This window comes from Ictalurus furcatus, chromosome 3 (genome assembly GCF_023375685.1).
Source record: "Ictalurus furcatus strain D&B chromosome 3, Billie_1.0, whole genome shotgun sequence".
Taxonomy (NCBI): Eukaryota; Metazoa; Chordata; class Actinopteri; order Siluriformes; family Ictaluridae; genus Ictalurus; species Ictalurus furcatus.
In genome coordinates, this window is record NC_071257.1 from 14,322,741 (window position 1) to 14,338,377 (window position 15,637).

Consider the following 15,637-nt stretch of genomic DNA (forward strand, 5'->3'; position numbering starts at 1 on the left):
AAAAGCAAACCACATGCAAGCTAAACATCTGTATGTGTGCATGCTATTGTGTGTATGGCTGACTGGAGGCTTTGTTTAGTGAGCATTTGTGAAGCTCTTGATGACAGTGTCTACACTGATGACCTTGTAGTAATTCCACAGGGCAATGGGGCAGGATAGCAGCTGCTACTGACTCCAGATGCCCCCCCCCCCACCCCCGCCGCCAAATAAATAAATACATACAAATACATACATACATACATGCATATTTTATATATTTACACACAATATCTATTTCTTACACATTACTTATAATATCTTCATGTTAATGTATATTTATGTAGCAGGGAATTAGTGAGTAATCAGAGCAGCTAGGTCTTGGGGATGATTCCATTAACTGATCTAATAAATAATCAGATTAGAAATTAAGTAATTTCATCATTGTCATTTAAAGATGTTTGGTTTAACATGCACATGAACTACTCTCACAGTCTAAATCCCTTTTTAACTCCCATATCATTTCTTATAATAATTATTATTATTCTCATCCATCCATCCATCCATCTATTTTTAGTTGGAAAATATTTGGAACTCTTTTCCATTTGTTATTCTCTCTCACATTTTATAATCTAAAACTATAACACTTGCTTGTTTAGCTTCTTTGTGTGTGTGTGTGTGTGTGTGTGTGTGTGTGTGTGTGTGCGCACAGCCTTTGTCTGTGGGGTGCCACCTGGAATTTTTTAATCTTCTGTGGCTGTAATATTGTCAATCTCAAGATTAAAGGAGCTTGGACATTTGGGTTATTACAAGCTGTGTGTGTGAGTGTGTAGGTTTGTGCATGTAAAAATGCTCAGAGAAAAGTAAAAAGGGTACATCTCTCTCTCTCTCTCTCTCTCTCTCTCTCACTCTCTCAGTCACGCTCTTTGGGGGAGGGGCAATTGTGCACATTTATCTGTTCTTGCTCTCAACACTGTACCAGGGCAACAGCACAGGACTGGCTGCCCTGTGCATGCTGTGAAAGACAGAGGTTGTATAGAGGAGCAATTCTACTGGGCAGAACTGCATCACATCACATACACTGGAATTAGTGTCTCAGGTGCACAAATATAAAACATGCCTGGCAGAACAAGATAAAGGGGGCATGAAAGCAATAGTGTGACTGTAGGATGCAGCATCTATAGGAGGAGAGCAGGTATGAGCCATTGTATTTTCCTTTGGACAGTGTCTGGCTATGTGCAAGTGTGTGTTCCCAGAGAGAGGGGGAAGTGGGTTTGAGTTGGCTTCCTGAGTGATTCCACTAGCTGTTGGGCGGAGCATGAGAAGGGCTGTCAGCCAAAGTGGTGTAGCAGACAGTGTGTGTGTGTGTGTTCATACGTGTGTGTGTATGTGTGTATGTGTGTGTTGCAAAAGTGTGAGGAAGAGGGACAGTGTGTGAGAGAACCTTTGGCTACTACTACTGCATCCTGTGCAATATTGGAGTCTCCGAGACGAAATAAACAGATACATAATCTCTCTGAGAAGGTAAGTTGCAGACATTTACATCAGCTCACTGTGAAAAAGGAAGATGCTACGGATGTGTACTTGTGTGTGCAAGTGTGAGAGGGAGATCTATGTGTGAGATAGGTGGGCGTTACATCAGAACCCAACAAAATTGAGTTTGAGAAAATGTGGCATTTCCTCATCAGTGCATTTTTGGCTGAATGTCCATGTCTGGGTTTACATGTGTATGTGATTAATGTAGTTTGTGAGCAATGTCTTTGTGTGTGAGCTTGTGGCTGCGTGTAGAACGTTCCATCAGGGCGGTGCTGTCTGGAGACACCACTCATCCATAGCTATTGCATGTGTGTCAGTGTACATCATCGTTAACATGGACAGAAGAAGACTCCCAAAAGAGCTTCATAGCTTATCATTAAATAAAGATTAAGGGAAGAATTCACTTCCACAGTGTGCTGTGTGTAGAACGGAGCCTGTTAGAAAATGTTTTTCGGATCAGTTTGTTTTGTGGATCAGTTTGTCTTCCTCTGTGTATGTGTTGGAAAAATGGATTCATGAAAAAAATGGAGGAGGGGATAAAGAAGATACTGGAGAAAAAATGAGGGAGGAAAAAGTAGCCTATTTGCGAGGAATCCCTAAGGAGTCCCTGGCGAATTCTCATAATGGTCAAATGGTTTTGCTTCCTTGTAAGACAATTATTAAGGGATATTTGGGTGCGTAACAGGAGGCTGACGAATCAGTACTATTTGCTATACAGCAATGCATCTCATCATTCAATTCACCCATTAACACAATATATACTGAAGATTACAGCTAGCCTGAAATACATGACGTGAGCTTTCATTTGACCCTCTTGTGCTTGTCATATTGTTTTATCTGAGCTTACCACAGCTACATACCATGTTATGTAACAGTGAGCATCTTGTTACACTCAGAGATTGCGGTATATGTGCATACTTGTCTATCATTATATTTGGACCAAGGTTTTGACACCTCATGGTATATGTATGTGCCATTTTTGTCTAACTTATACTATAATATAGTTTTTTTTTTAAAGTCTAAAAAGAAAAAACGGGAAAAGGACTGAATAAATCATGAAAGAAAAATGCACAAGAAAGAGAGCTGTGAGTGTGTGTATTAGAGAGAGAGAGAGAGAGAGAGAGAGAGAGTATGAAATGAGGAATTGAGAGTATGTGTTGTTTTAGGGCAATATTTTTCAGTTTTTCTTTGAAGTTTTTATCATTTGCTGGAAATGAATGTACGTTAACATCACACCAACACAGGCACTTAAAGAGAAACAAAATACATAATTATGTTTTTCCCCCAAGCTTTTCCCCCAGTGTTTAGGGAAAAAAAAACATGATTATGATTAAGCCTTCTAAAATGTCAAACCAGTCATCGTTGAGTTGGAATGAGTTAGCAGCTTTCGGACACCCTGGGCCCCAGATAATCACTGTGCGTGCACACACACACACACACACACACACACACACTATGTTGTGCTCCTTCTCACAATGAAAGACTATTAGTAAAGTGGGTCTGACTATGCTTTGATTTTAGAATGGTGTATAGTGTAACCTCACTTAATACTGTGAATAAACAGTATGTCTGTACATTTCATTTTAAACCCCTCTTTAAAAAGCACCTTAAACAGTTTACATTACATTGAGTCTGAATTAGGGCAGCATGACACGGGCATGACAAAGTACTGCTATATTTTATGATCACTACATACTTTTCAATATATTAACCCCTTGAACCCCGAGCTTTATTATTCAGTTATTAATCTTCACTCATATAATGCAGTATCTGCTATGAATTATCCAGTAACTAAAGGGAAAATATTAGGAAAGTTATATAGTTACAAGAGTAAAGAATGCAAGGCTAGACCTGCTAATGTGTCCTGGATATTTAACCATTGATTCTGCATGGTTAAAAATTTACCTACATTAGTCTGACTAAAACTATTTAAATTTATTGTGAATACTGTTATTCATCCAGAAACTCTCATTATGAACATCTGTGACATCTAAACTATGTGGTTCGTTTCAATAGCGATTTGTTCATGTCACATGCTGCCTTCCGTGAAATCAGTATTGCACAACAATTTAACAGTATCTTACAAACATTGTATTTTGCAGCATATTCAATGCTGAACACTAATGGGTCAACAAAGATTAAAGATAAAAATATCTGTTGCCGGGAATAAATATGATTTTCATGAATAAGTTTGGAGAAAAGGTTAACAGAATATGTTTCGTGGAGGTAATAAAAACCAATCACAACTTGATATCAGCATCCAAGAACAGCCATGCCTAACATTTGTCTTTTAAACTGAATTATAATGATGCCAGTATTAAAAATTCTGTAAGTGCATTGTTAAACACAGCTGGTGTGTGTGCAAATGAACTAGTTTGTGTGTATCTTTCATTCTGCACACATTCGCCTGTAGAATGTGCAGAGTGCATAGCTCTAAATGTTTGGAATATTATTAACTTCTCAGGAGTCTTGGGAGTTCTTGGCAGAGTGGTCCATTTAGAAGTAAACCATGTTTATACCAGTCCTTCAGCCACACATACACGCATGCACACACACACAAACCCTCCCTCTCTTTCACTGACACACACACACACACACACTCAGACACTTGCTCCTGTTTCCCTGGAAACAAAGTGTTCTCTGGAACTGGTATCATTAAAGCCTTTTCAAGCCCTAATTCAGGTGAAAGACCTGCAATTTGTCTCATCACGTTTTTACTGTAAGCCATGTGCAAATTATGATTGTGGTCAATATGCAAACAATGAGGGGAAAAAAACATATAAGAACATTATACTTCCCAGGGTACAATATAGATATTTCTTAAATATATTATGCTGCATATGTTTTTCAAATGATGTGTTTATCAAATCCATGTTGCAGCATCCTTTAAATCACAGCCTAAACGATTGACGAGACCATGTTTGTGTTACCACTGAAAATTTTTAATGCCGTCTAGATTGATCTCTTAATCCTCAAGGATAGACTGGGTGTGAAACAGTGCTGGGACTTGTTGCTATATGCTCTTCAATCGCAGCTGTAAGCTAAAACCAGGTCAGGAGGGGTTGGATGTTTTAAGAGCTTTATACTCAGAGAATAAATGCTTAACAGCCCATTTGAGCAGTGTGTTTATGAGAAATGTGCAAGCAGAATAACCCGGAGTCATACTTCTTGCACGATCTGCTCAACAATATATTGGTATATAATTGACACAAAGGTTTATGACTGATGTAGCTCCAGAAGGACACAGGACATGGAATAGCTGGTGTACTTTCTCAGTCCCTACTCTGTCTAAGATACTGTAAATGTTTGTGTGACTCAAGAAATAAGTGTAAGTAACCACCGGGTGACCTGTGATGTAAAGCCAGAATAGCATGATTAAAAATCTCCTCTTTTTTTTTCTTTTCTTATGGGGCTTTGAACATGAAATACTTAATCTTCTATCTGCTGGGAGCTGACAAGGCACATGCGTGTCTATTTTTGCACCAATGCAAGTGCAATTTACTGTATAACGATGACGTGTTGCTATTTTGGTTGGACGAAATAGCCAGTTTTTTTCTCTTTTGCGCACGTTTCTCTTTTTGCGGTCATGAATGCACTGTGCTGACATGGATTGAGTGTCATTTTATCTGTGTCATTCTGTCCTTATTCTACTATTATTACACTTTTATTACACCGCCACAAGAATATCAACATAAGATCTATTTACAGCAAAAAGGAGAGCAGAAATATTTTTGCTGTAGGTCCTCTCAGTCAGCTCGTTATTGTTACTAGTATACATTTATATCTGTAAGTAAAATCTATTTGTATGTCATTACAAAAGTGTCACTGTGCTGCACTTGATTCTTAAAGGGAGCTGATTTGATTAGCTATCACATCTTTATCGCACCACACCTCCTAATGATGAATTCACTCAAACACATTTGCGCCACATACCATATACACTGATGGTCATGAAGATTCCAAAAATATGCAATGCGCCAATCTTATGCCTTATTTTGTGTGAGCCCATGCACACTTCTGTACATTTATAGTTTGTTCTTATTTTTGCATTTCACAGTTTGTGATTGAAAAGAAATCTGCAAGAAATGCTGAAAAGAAGTTTGCAAGTTTTCCAGTGAGGTGGCTCTTCCTTTGAACTTCCTCTCTTTGGTTTGTAGTTTATAGTTTGAATGTACTGTAGAATGTTGACTTCTGTTATATATTATTATTTTACTTACTAATATTTTATTCAGTTAACTGAGTTGACTCAGATAAATGATTTCAGTCTATCACTTGGTGAAAATGAACTTAGATGTACAGACACACACAAAACCACAGTGTTAATGAACTGTGTGAAACTGAAGTGTGTGAAACTGTTTGGTATAATCAAACCTTTAGGGAACTATACACTCTCTAACAAAGATCATGCTGATGAGGAACAAATGGACAGTCTAACAGATGAGTCACTCACCCCAGGAAATAACAGGCTTGTGTCTTAGTCTTGGTTTCTTTGGAGTGTGTACATGACTTTAATTTACTGGAGGAAAGGGCTTTATTTTGCAACTATGTCACATCACTTTTGAACTCTCAAACATGATCGATCAGGTGCTTATAAGTGTGTGTTTAAAAAAACCAAAAACATTAATGCTACGACAGTAGTGCTGGCTGCAAGGCAAATCCATCCATCCTATTGTTTTCCATACCGCTTATCCTACAGGTACACAGGGTCGTGGGGAGTCTGAAGCCTATCCCAGGGAACTCAGGGCATAAGGCGGGGGACACCCTGGACAGGGTGCCAACCCATCACAGCGTACAATCGCACACAAACTCACACAACCATTCACACACTATGGACAATTTGGAAATGCCAATCAGTCTACAATGCATGTCTTTGGGCTGGGGGAGGAAACCTGAGTACCCAGAGGAAACCCTGCACGCACAAGGCGGAGGCAGGAATTGAATACCCAACCCTGGAGGTGTGAGGTAACCAAGCCATCATGCCCCCTGGCTGCAAGGCAAATCAGCTTTATAATTAACATTATATTATTTGTATTTATTTGTATTTATATTAGTTTATATATTAGTATTTATTTCCCAGGGACTTGTATGTTGGACACAAAAATGGATAACTAAATGTTTATCATTAGTATGGTTTTCTGAGAGATATTCATTTAGCATTTTTGGAAGGAGTCTCTAGTGTCAGTGCTGTGTAGAGGTAAGCTAGTTACATTATGTTTTGCAACATAGGAAAGTGAGAGGCTGGTGTGGGAACCACTGTTAAAAGCTATAATGTACTGTAAGTGATAACAGGTATTAACTTGCTGACTTCCCAAAACATTCAACATAACTATAAACAAATTACAAGTATGACATTTTGTCCTTTACTAAAAGACAAAAAGTCAGTGTTGGCAAATTGCTGTGGTGTAAGAGGAATAAAACACTCCAGAAAACTTTGGGGTGGTAACACATCACATTGCATTGCATTTTCCTATAATAGCACAACCCCAGATTTTTTTCCTTACATATGTTATTCCATATGGAAAGACTGCACTTGTGTGTGACTTGACTCAGATGTTTGTATAAGCAGTTTGCTTCCAGTGGACATGCTCAGAAATTTTTGAATCCTTAAGGCTTTTTCAGTTTTTCCTCAGGAGCCCTTAAAGGTTCCAAGTAGAACATTTCTGGAAGCTATGAACCCTTAATCATCCAACAAACTTTTAAGTAACCCTTGAAGAACCTTTTTTACTAGAGTGTAAGATATTACGTTATAGTGATGACTCAGATTATCTAGTTATCAAACTGCCCTCAAAATAGCTACTGACATAGGTAAATTGTGGAAAGATTAAATTTTGTTTGGAAGCAATTCATGAATGTGGGAATGTGGGATTCCCTGGTGCTGAAAAGCTCCTCTGGAAGGGTAACCGGTCCATTTATCAGAGTGAGAGCGACAGCAATGAATGTTTAAATATTTAATACCCTTTAGATGTATTCTACTTTGCAAAAATATTAGGATGAATAACTGAAAAACATTTTTAAAAACATACTTTAAAATACAATATTTCCCTTTTCTCATTTTTTCAAACAGAATTATTGGCACCCTGTATTAAAATGGTCTGATCATAAATATCTAAATTGAGTAACACAAATTGTGTTTAAACATATGCATTTAAACAATAAACACAATTAACTATAAACAATATTCATTTCAAACAAAACATTTTTGGTTTAAGTAAGCATTCTCTGGAAAGAATAACAGTGCTCTCACTCTTCCTGTAATGTCTAACAAGACCACATTTAGACCACATTAATTAGACCACATTTTTGAATGGCTCAAGGTTTTATGGTGCTATAATCTTTTTAACAGGCCATTTTAATATCCCCAAAACTGATTGCCTCTACCAGGAGATTGTTTCAACAAAGTGAATGACCCAGTGCTATATCAGATTTAGCTTATATTAATATATATCTCCTGATGGGTGTGGTCTCTTCCAGAATGATAATCTCCTCATCCTTAGAGCATGAGAGCTCATAGAATGCTTTGATGAGTATGAAAATTATGTAAATAATATCCTGTGGTTCTCGCAGTCACCAGATCAAAACTCTTTTAAACACCTATGGGAGATTTTGGACTAATGGTTCTCTCCATTCATAAATTCATTCATAAATAAAACAAGTCTTTTCTTTGTATGATATTAATGAATTCTGACCTCATGAGTTTATTTCTTTCTCTAAAGGAGCTGAAGTAGAGAATGGCAATATGAGCAAAAGCAGTGGTATCACACCATCATCAGACTATAGAAATAGGGAAGAGAAAGACAGAGGGTTAAGATGTGAGTGAAAGACAGCAGCATATGGAAAGAGGAAGAGAGGCTGCCATTTCTCCAAACATACATGCAAACACACAGTCATATAGCGACAGAGAGATTGTAGGACTAATAATTGAAATATCTTTTCATGAAGAAACCTTTCTTTTTACATTTTGCCATATTGGCTCCTCACTCCAGCCACACATGAAAGTTCTCTTTGTTTGTGTGCCTTACTAAAGGTTATGATGAGTGACCAGAGCAGGACTTTAACCAGCTGCGTCTAAAGGGCTGCTTTACACCTTCTAAAGAGGCTTTACAGCTGCATAACAGTAGCTAGAGATAAGTTATTAGTGGGTATTAGTGGGTGATCGTGAGTGTATGTGTGGGTGGATGGGTGTATGTGTGCTTTCTTTCGGATTTGACACTTAATTTTGATGGTAAAACCAAGTGCATTCATTAATCCACACCAGAGAAAGAGTTTCCATTGTATTTTTATTTAAACCACAATATTACAGTTTATGCTCTATAATGTTGAAAGGGTGCTAAAAGACTATCCTTCCTTCCTGTTTATGAGTAGGGGACAGAGCTGAGAATTGAGTGGGCATACGGTCCCTTTTACAGGAGTTCAGATTAAACAAAATCATCCACAACACTCTCCCCCACTCAACACACCCTGTGATATTGATCATTTGCTTAGGGAAACAGAAACACAGAAAGAATACAGATTCACCGCACAGAAATCTACATCTTCGGATCACTGAGATACGCCAACCATTACACAGGAATGCTCCCACTTCCTGTACCTCTCACCTCACATACCACAGTAAGCACATCGTTGAGTCTGGCCAAACTCTTAGGTTGACATACCCAGTTCACTTTTCCTATTCGCGTAACTGCTCGCTCTCTCTCTCTCTCTCTCTCTCTCTCTCTCTCTCTCTCTCAGCCCCTATAAGGTAAAGCAGTGAGCAGTATGATGTGAGGACAAACAGGAACTAAGAGCCAAAGGTTCACTGTCTCCAATGTATGCTGATGTTTCTATAAACCATTTTCGTTTTGATTTAGCAAGCCTGGGCTTGCTAAATCCATTCTCAGTTATTTAAATGCGAGTTCCTGTATGCTTGGCCTGAGTCTGGCCTCAGTGTTGATTTCAGAGTGGAACATTTCACCTCTCCTGGATGCTTTGCCGTCTCGGTTGCCTAGCAACTGATGTTCGTTGCAAAAGAGGGGTTAGTGGTTTCAGTGTGACATTTTTTTCCCCAAGTCCTAATGAAGACCACTACTGAATACATTGCCTAAAATTGTTCAAACCACTGACTTGCCATGTTTAACAGAGGATAATGGTTTTGACAAGGTTTATTCCTCTTTTTTTTTTTTTTTTTTTTTATTTATTTATTTTTTTTAATTTTTTTTTTTTTTAGCTATCAGCTTCAGGATGAAAATGAGACCAGCAGCAGTTGGTCAATTTAGATCTGAGCTATTCTGGGGAATACAAATACCGTTTTAAGCTGAATTCCCAGTGGGGCTCTGTTTCCTGCTTGCAACAATAATGTTGTTAGCTGTGGCTTAGAAAATGTCACAGTGACTTCAGTGCAATAATGCAATAAGTCCAGGAAATGTGATCTGGGAGTCCAGGGAGGTAATCCGTTAAGAAAAGAACATTATAAATAATTATATGGACAGCAGGAGACTCACTTCATTAAAGACTTTTATTAGTAAAGCATAATATAATACAGTGAAACTATGTTCCTTGATGAAATTAAGTTGTGTCAGCATGCATTTAACTGGAAACAGAACAGATTGTACACTTGTGCCTAGATGAATTATCGGAGAATGGATGTAAAACTGTAAAGAAAATAATAGAACAGTGTTATCAAAGGCTGCTTGGTTACTTCCTATTTCCTCTGCCTCTTTCTCTCTCTGAATCTCTTTCATTTTCCCTGGATATATTTAAGCCAGCAGGCAGAGCTGGACTCCTTAATGAGACTGGGGTCAGTGACAGCTGACACATTGGCGCCCCCTGCTGCTCTCACTCATTAGTAGGCCTTTGTGGTTAACCTTTCTGCAGATGGGCCCACTGAGATTAAAACCTCTAATACACCGCACACCCTTTGAGCTCACAGTCCTGACAGGTGTGTCACAGCATGCTATCAATATCCATGTGGGGGAACAAACAACATAAAGCCTAAATGCACACTCGCACACTCTTTGACACAGCATGCCGTTGTTATCCATGTGGCAATATTGCACAACACACTCACACACACACACACACACACACACACACACACACACATCACATTAATAACTGGGAAATATCGTGCAGAGATCAGTCTGTGATGCTGACACCCAGTAGAGCTAACCTAGTAGTCTGCACTACTGAGGGAATTGCCTACTATTGCTTTTTAGATAGGAGTGTGTATGTGTCTGTTTGAAACACAATTGCACACTATATAATTTTGTAGATATCCTCACAAGAATCAAATTTGTAAACTTCTTTCCTATAGGCCAAAGTCTGAACAGAGGGACACGAGATCGGACCTTGAGCAGTGACATTCAAGGGGTAGACTGAAGAGAAAAGACTGAAGAGAAATTTAAGGTACAGTATCCACAAAGATTAAATATCAGGTATATACATGACCTTCACACAAATTGAACAGCCCACACACACACACACAAATTATCTTATGGATCAAAGGGGTCAAAGGAGAATGGCAAAAACTGTGTAAGCAAATAGGCGTGCCACACCCACAAATAACAACAGAATTGATATATCAACATTTAAAAAAACTCACAGTCCTCAACTCTTGACTCTATTGAGCATCTTTGGTATGATGTGGGCTGTGTGCAGCAAGTTTATAGTCCAATTTTCAGCCACTGTGCAATGTGATCATTTGCATATGGCACACAATTGCAAAACACATCCAGGATCTTGTAGAATCCATGTGCCATCTTTTCTAAATGAAAAAGAAAACGCAACACTACCAGATAGAGTCATGTGAAAACAGAAATACACCAAATGGAAACTAGTATTGTCCCCTTTAACAGAAATAAGTTCTTGTAGATCTTTTGCATAATTGTCCACCAGGCTTGCTGGAATTTTTGACCACTCTTCCATGCAATAATCTTTCAGTTGTAAGATGTTTGAGGGTTTTCTTGCATGTACAGCCTGTTTCAAATCCCCCTACAACATTGGGATTCAAATCCGGGCTTTGACTTGGCCATTCCATAACCCTCCATTTCTTCTTATTTTCTTCATTCCTTGGTGGATTTGATAGTGTGCTTAGGATCGTTATCCTGTTGAAAGGTCCATTTTCGGTTCAACTTCAACTTTTGGACAGATGACCTCACATTATCTTCAAGCACTTTTTGATATGATGCAGAATTCATAGTAGAATCAATGAATGCATGCTATTCCAGTCCCTGAGATAGTGAAGCAACCCCAAACTATACCATTTCCACCACCGTGCTTCACAGTTGGTATGAGGTGCTTCTTCTGAAAAGTTGTCTTTGGTCTGTGCCAAACATGTCTGCTCTTACTGCGTCCAAACAACTCTATCTTTGATTCTGTCCAGCACACATTATTCCAAAAGGCCTGGTCTTTGCCTATATGCTCATTAGCAAACTGTAATCTTGCAAAGGTTTTTTCCTGGCATGTCTCCCATGCAAGTCAAATTTGTGCAGTCTCTGTCTGATTGTAGAAGCATGCACTTTGACATCATCAGTTGCAAGACTTACTAGCAGATACTGTGTTGAAATTTCAGACTTCTTTTTGGCGTCAGATGGCCTGTTCTTGGGCTGAATTTGCTGGGACAGACAGTCCTGGACAAATTGGCAGTCATCTGAAATCTGCTCCACTTGTAGATTATTTTCTTTACAGAGAATGATGTGTTTCAAATAATTTGAAGATCATTTTAAATCCCTTGCCAGACTCTAAGGCATCCACAACCATTTTTCTGAAGGCCTTACAGAACTCTTTAGATCTTGGCATGATGACACCACACACCTCAGTAGCAAAGGAAACACCAGACACTAGATATGAGAGGGGTATAAATAAGACAGGTTCCAACTGCACTCCCTAAGTTTCTAATCACTCACACTCAGTCTTGATTCTAATTTTCATCACACCTGATTCTAATTTTATGGATTTGAAGGTGTGATAAATGCAGGGATGTACTTACTTTTTCGATTTGACTGATGTTTTTTTTTAAATATAAATTGAAAATGTTTGTTAATTTGAAATGAAAATTACTACAAAATGTAAATTGTATGTGTCATTTAATAGAGTGTATCACATTTATTAATAGGCACTGTTTCAAAAAGGATCAAATCTTTGCTTGTCAAAATATGTAAAAAAACAAACAAAAACAAAACCAACAATTTCCATGGGGTGTACTTATTTATTTCACATGACTGTAATACAACTAGATTTGTGATTTATGGTAGTGCACATCGTAGTAGTGTTATTTGTTTCTTTTAGTCTGCATCAGGAAAGCAATTCAGCACAACTATGGTCAAATCTGTGGTTCCTATCTCATGGTGTTGCTAGGCAGCATGGGAGGCAGTTTTACACAGTGACGCAGTGGTATTAAAAGGAAATGTTCAACCATGTGATTTTGTGGCACATGAATCAGTGTACAAACATAATTAATATTGGTGTGTGTCCTCATGCAGTAGTGTTTAAGCCTCCCAGTTCAGCAGACTCATGGCTAGCAACAACACTGCCAGCATCGCCCAGGCGCGTAAACTGGTGGAACAGCTCAAGATGGAAGCTAACATTGACCGTATAAAGGTGAGAGGGGAAAAAAAAAACAATGCACAGAAAACCATGCTATCTAATTTATTAATCAGAAAGATGTGTTTTATCTTACCACCTACGTCATTTTACACGTTGGTCACTGGCAGGTGTCTAAAGCAGCTGCAGACCTGATGTCATACTGCGAAGCTCACGCTAAGGAGGACCCTCTGCTGTCACCTGTGCCTGCTTCTGAGAATCCCTTCAGGGAGAAGAAGTTCTTCTGCGCCATCCTGTAAGCAGTGATGGCTGGCCTAGGGCATGCCTGCTCCATCTGGGACCCACACACATTGATGTTAAGAACGTAAACCTTTTAGCGAGGGCTGAGGGGCAGGCGTGCGGTGACTCCTCAACCTCACCTGGTTCTCCATGCGACCCGTGCAAAACCCCAGCATGGAGGGAGAGCCAGAGCTGTGCATGTTTACAAAGGAAAGCACAGCCAACATGAGCAACTGGCATTACAGCAGCTCAAGCTGGATATGATGTGTAAATTGCAGTATTAATGCGGTATTTTGTGGTCCCTATGAGGTATTCAAATGTTTTGTTTGATTAAATTAAGTTGATGATGATTTTGAAGCTGATCACTGAGCAAAGAACCATGAATTGTCATGGAAATGTTCTGATTTCTTCTTTGTTTGCTCTATTTCAATAATCATTGATTTCTCTTAAATGAATTTGGTATATATGACTTAGGTAGCTTTCTATGTATGTACTTTGTTTTTTTAATTTAATAATAGTAAATAGGCAAAAGCATTTTTTATGAAAGATTTGCATACATACAAATATTCCTAACAGATATGTATCTTTATGAAACTGATTACAGCATTTGGATATGTATAGCAGGCAATTTAATTTTTTGTCTCCTTCAAAAAGATAGGTCTTTTTACTATTTGTAAAAATCAGCTGTGTTGTGCTGTATGGTCTGAATGTCTGTGGTGATTCCAATAATAACTGCATGAAAACTTAAAAATTGGCCCAGTCTTTTTGTCTTTTTTTTAAATGATTAAAACCACAATCAGGTAATTGTATGATGTTTTAGCATGGATTAAGATAAGTATTTATACTTAAATTTGTAGATACTTTAAAATACTTACACTTGTAATGAAAACAAACTAGTTTTAGAGTTACATGTAAGAATTTTAGGACAGTGCCATCCCAGAGGATTTCAGAAGTATATTTTATAGTGCATAGACTACTATACTAGACTAGATTTTTTGGACTGAATATTCCTGTCCGTTGGGAAAATTGCTTTTACACAAAATAATATCTTCCATAACATGGCATATCAACATGTCTACACAACAGATACTGTTGTTATTTGCTTATTCAGAAACTCAAAACAGAATAAATGTTAAGTACCCTTGATATCCACAGCAGTGACAAGGAAGATGAAAAAAAAAAACAGTCAGTGTTTCTATAAAAATATATAATATAGTGTTTCAAAAAATGTGATGAATAATTACACTAGAGTGTAAAGTAAACTACAGAGTAAAGAGTGTAAATTACATTCCTGCTTTTTCCATGATAGTAATTGTACAGGAATTCCAGCTACATAATATGACACAGATGTGATCTCAGGTGAACCGCTGACCCTCAATTTATTTGATTTTCTTGCTTATATAATGTAATATTTAAAGTCTAAGAATGGCAAGTAGTCCTTTAATCCAGTCAATACATAATACAAAGCAAACAATTTCAGCAGCACCTATCAGATATTACTTAAACAAAACTACCATTAAGTAAACCTGACACTATAAAAAGGACAAAACCACAATTCTGCCAGACAAAATGCCAGACCACACACAAACTGAGATAAAATCTCTCAATTCTCCTCAACAATAAACCCAAGTCTCCCTCTTTGATGACAAACCATCTCTGCTCTGTATCTATAACACATTGCAGTAACTATCCAACAGTATGTATGTGGAGAAGATGAATACAGTTACAACCATATTCAAAACACATTTACACTAGGAGCCATTTATCCAAATTTGCCTGCTGGCATGCTTTTGTGCAAGAAGGAAACCCACATGAACATGCAACAGACAGTAAGCTGAGCTCAGGGTCAAACCGAAAACCCTAGAGCAGCAATTCTCAAACTTTTTCAGCATGAGGCCCCCTTTGTGTATGGTGCATCCCCTTGTGGCCCCTTAGAGTTATCACATTTTCGCAATTTTGTTTTTATTTTCATGCTAGGCTCTTCTGTATTAACTTTCTCAGTTAAGAGACTATATCCTCTATCTAAAAACTTAGATGTCTCTGTTGTCTATCTGGTGGCGTGACATAATGTAAAATCTTATTTCTTACATGGCTCCATGTTAGGCAACATGACCTCCACATCTACCTTTAACCATCTCCCTTTATAGAAGGGAGAGAGTGATAATTACAATTTTGTTGTTTGTGGGCATGTTCAAGACATGATTTACAATTACAACACTGAGGATCATGGACATGGTCATGGCACTGAAAGCTGAGGTGCTGCCCAACTAGACACCATAAACTCATTTGCTATCTGAACAAAGTTAGCAGCTGATTGTGTCCATTATAG

At 38.1% G+C, this 15,637-nt stretch overlaps 1 protein-coding gene across 3 annotated transcripts; it reads left to right on the forward strand.

Moving 5' to 3' along the window:
• Nucleotides 1-964: 964 nt before the first annotated feature.
• Nucleotides 965-14,062, forward strand: gng2 (guanine nucleotide binding protein (G protein), gamma 2). Of its 3 annotated transcripts, XM_053620898.1 has the most exons (5): nucleotides 1,239-1,500; nucleotides 5,570-5,661; nucleotides 10,802-10,893; nucleotides 12,969-13,086; nucleotides 13,200-14,062. In XM_053620898.1, exons 4-5 carry the CDS (start codon nucleotides 13,000-13,002, stop codon nucleotides 13,326-13,328), a joined length of 216 nt encoding a protein of 71 aa, XP_053476873.1. In that variant the 5' UTR covers nucleotides 1,239-1,500; nucleotides 5,570-5,661; nucleotides 10,802-10,893; nucleotides 12,969-12,999; the 3' UTR covers nucleotides 13,329-14,062. The 3 variants fall into 3 exon arrangements, with proteins under 3 accessions (XP_053476874.1, XP_053476873.1, XP_053476872.1); XM_053620899.1 differs by lacking the exons at nucleotides 1,239-1,500; nucleotides 5,570-5,661 and adding an exon at nucleotides 965-1,171; XM_053620897.1 differs by lacking the exon at nucleotides 5,570-5,661.
• The last annotated feature ends 1,575 nt before the right edge of the window (nucleotides 14,063-15,637 follow it).

Bases quoted from the DNA above. Each gene is read 5' to 3' on its own strand.
- gng2 (XM_053620899.1), top strand. From the start codon at position 13,000: ATGGCTAGCAACAACACTGCCAGCATCGCCCAGGCGCGTAAACTGGTG. The intron at 13,087-13,199 runs GTGAGAGGGGAA...GGTCACTGGCAG, and splicing joins CTAACATTGACCGTATAAAG to GTGTCTAAAGCAGCTGCAGA.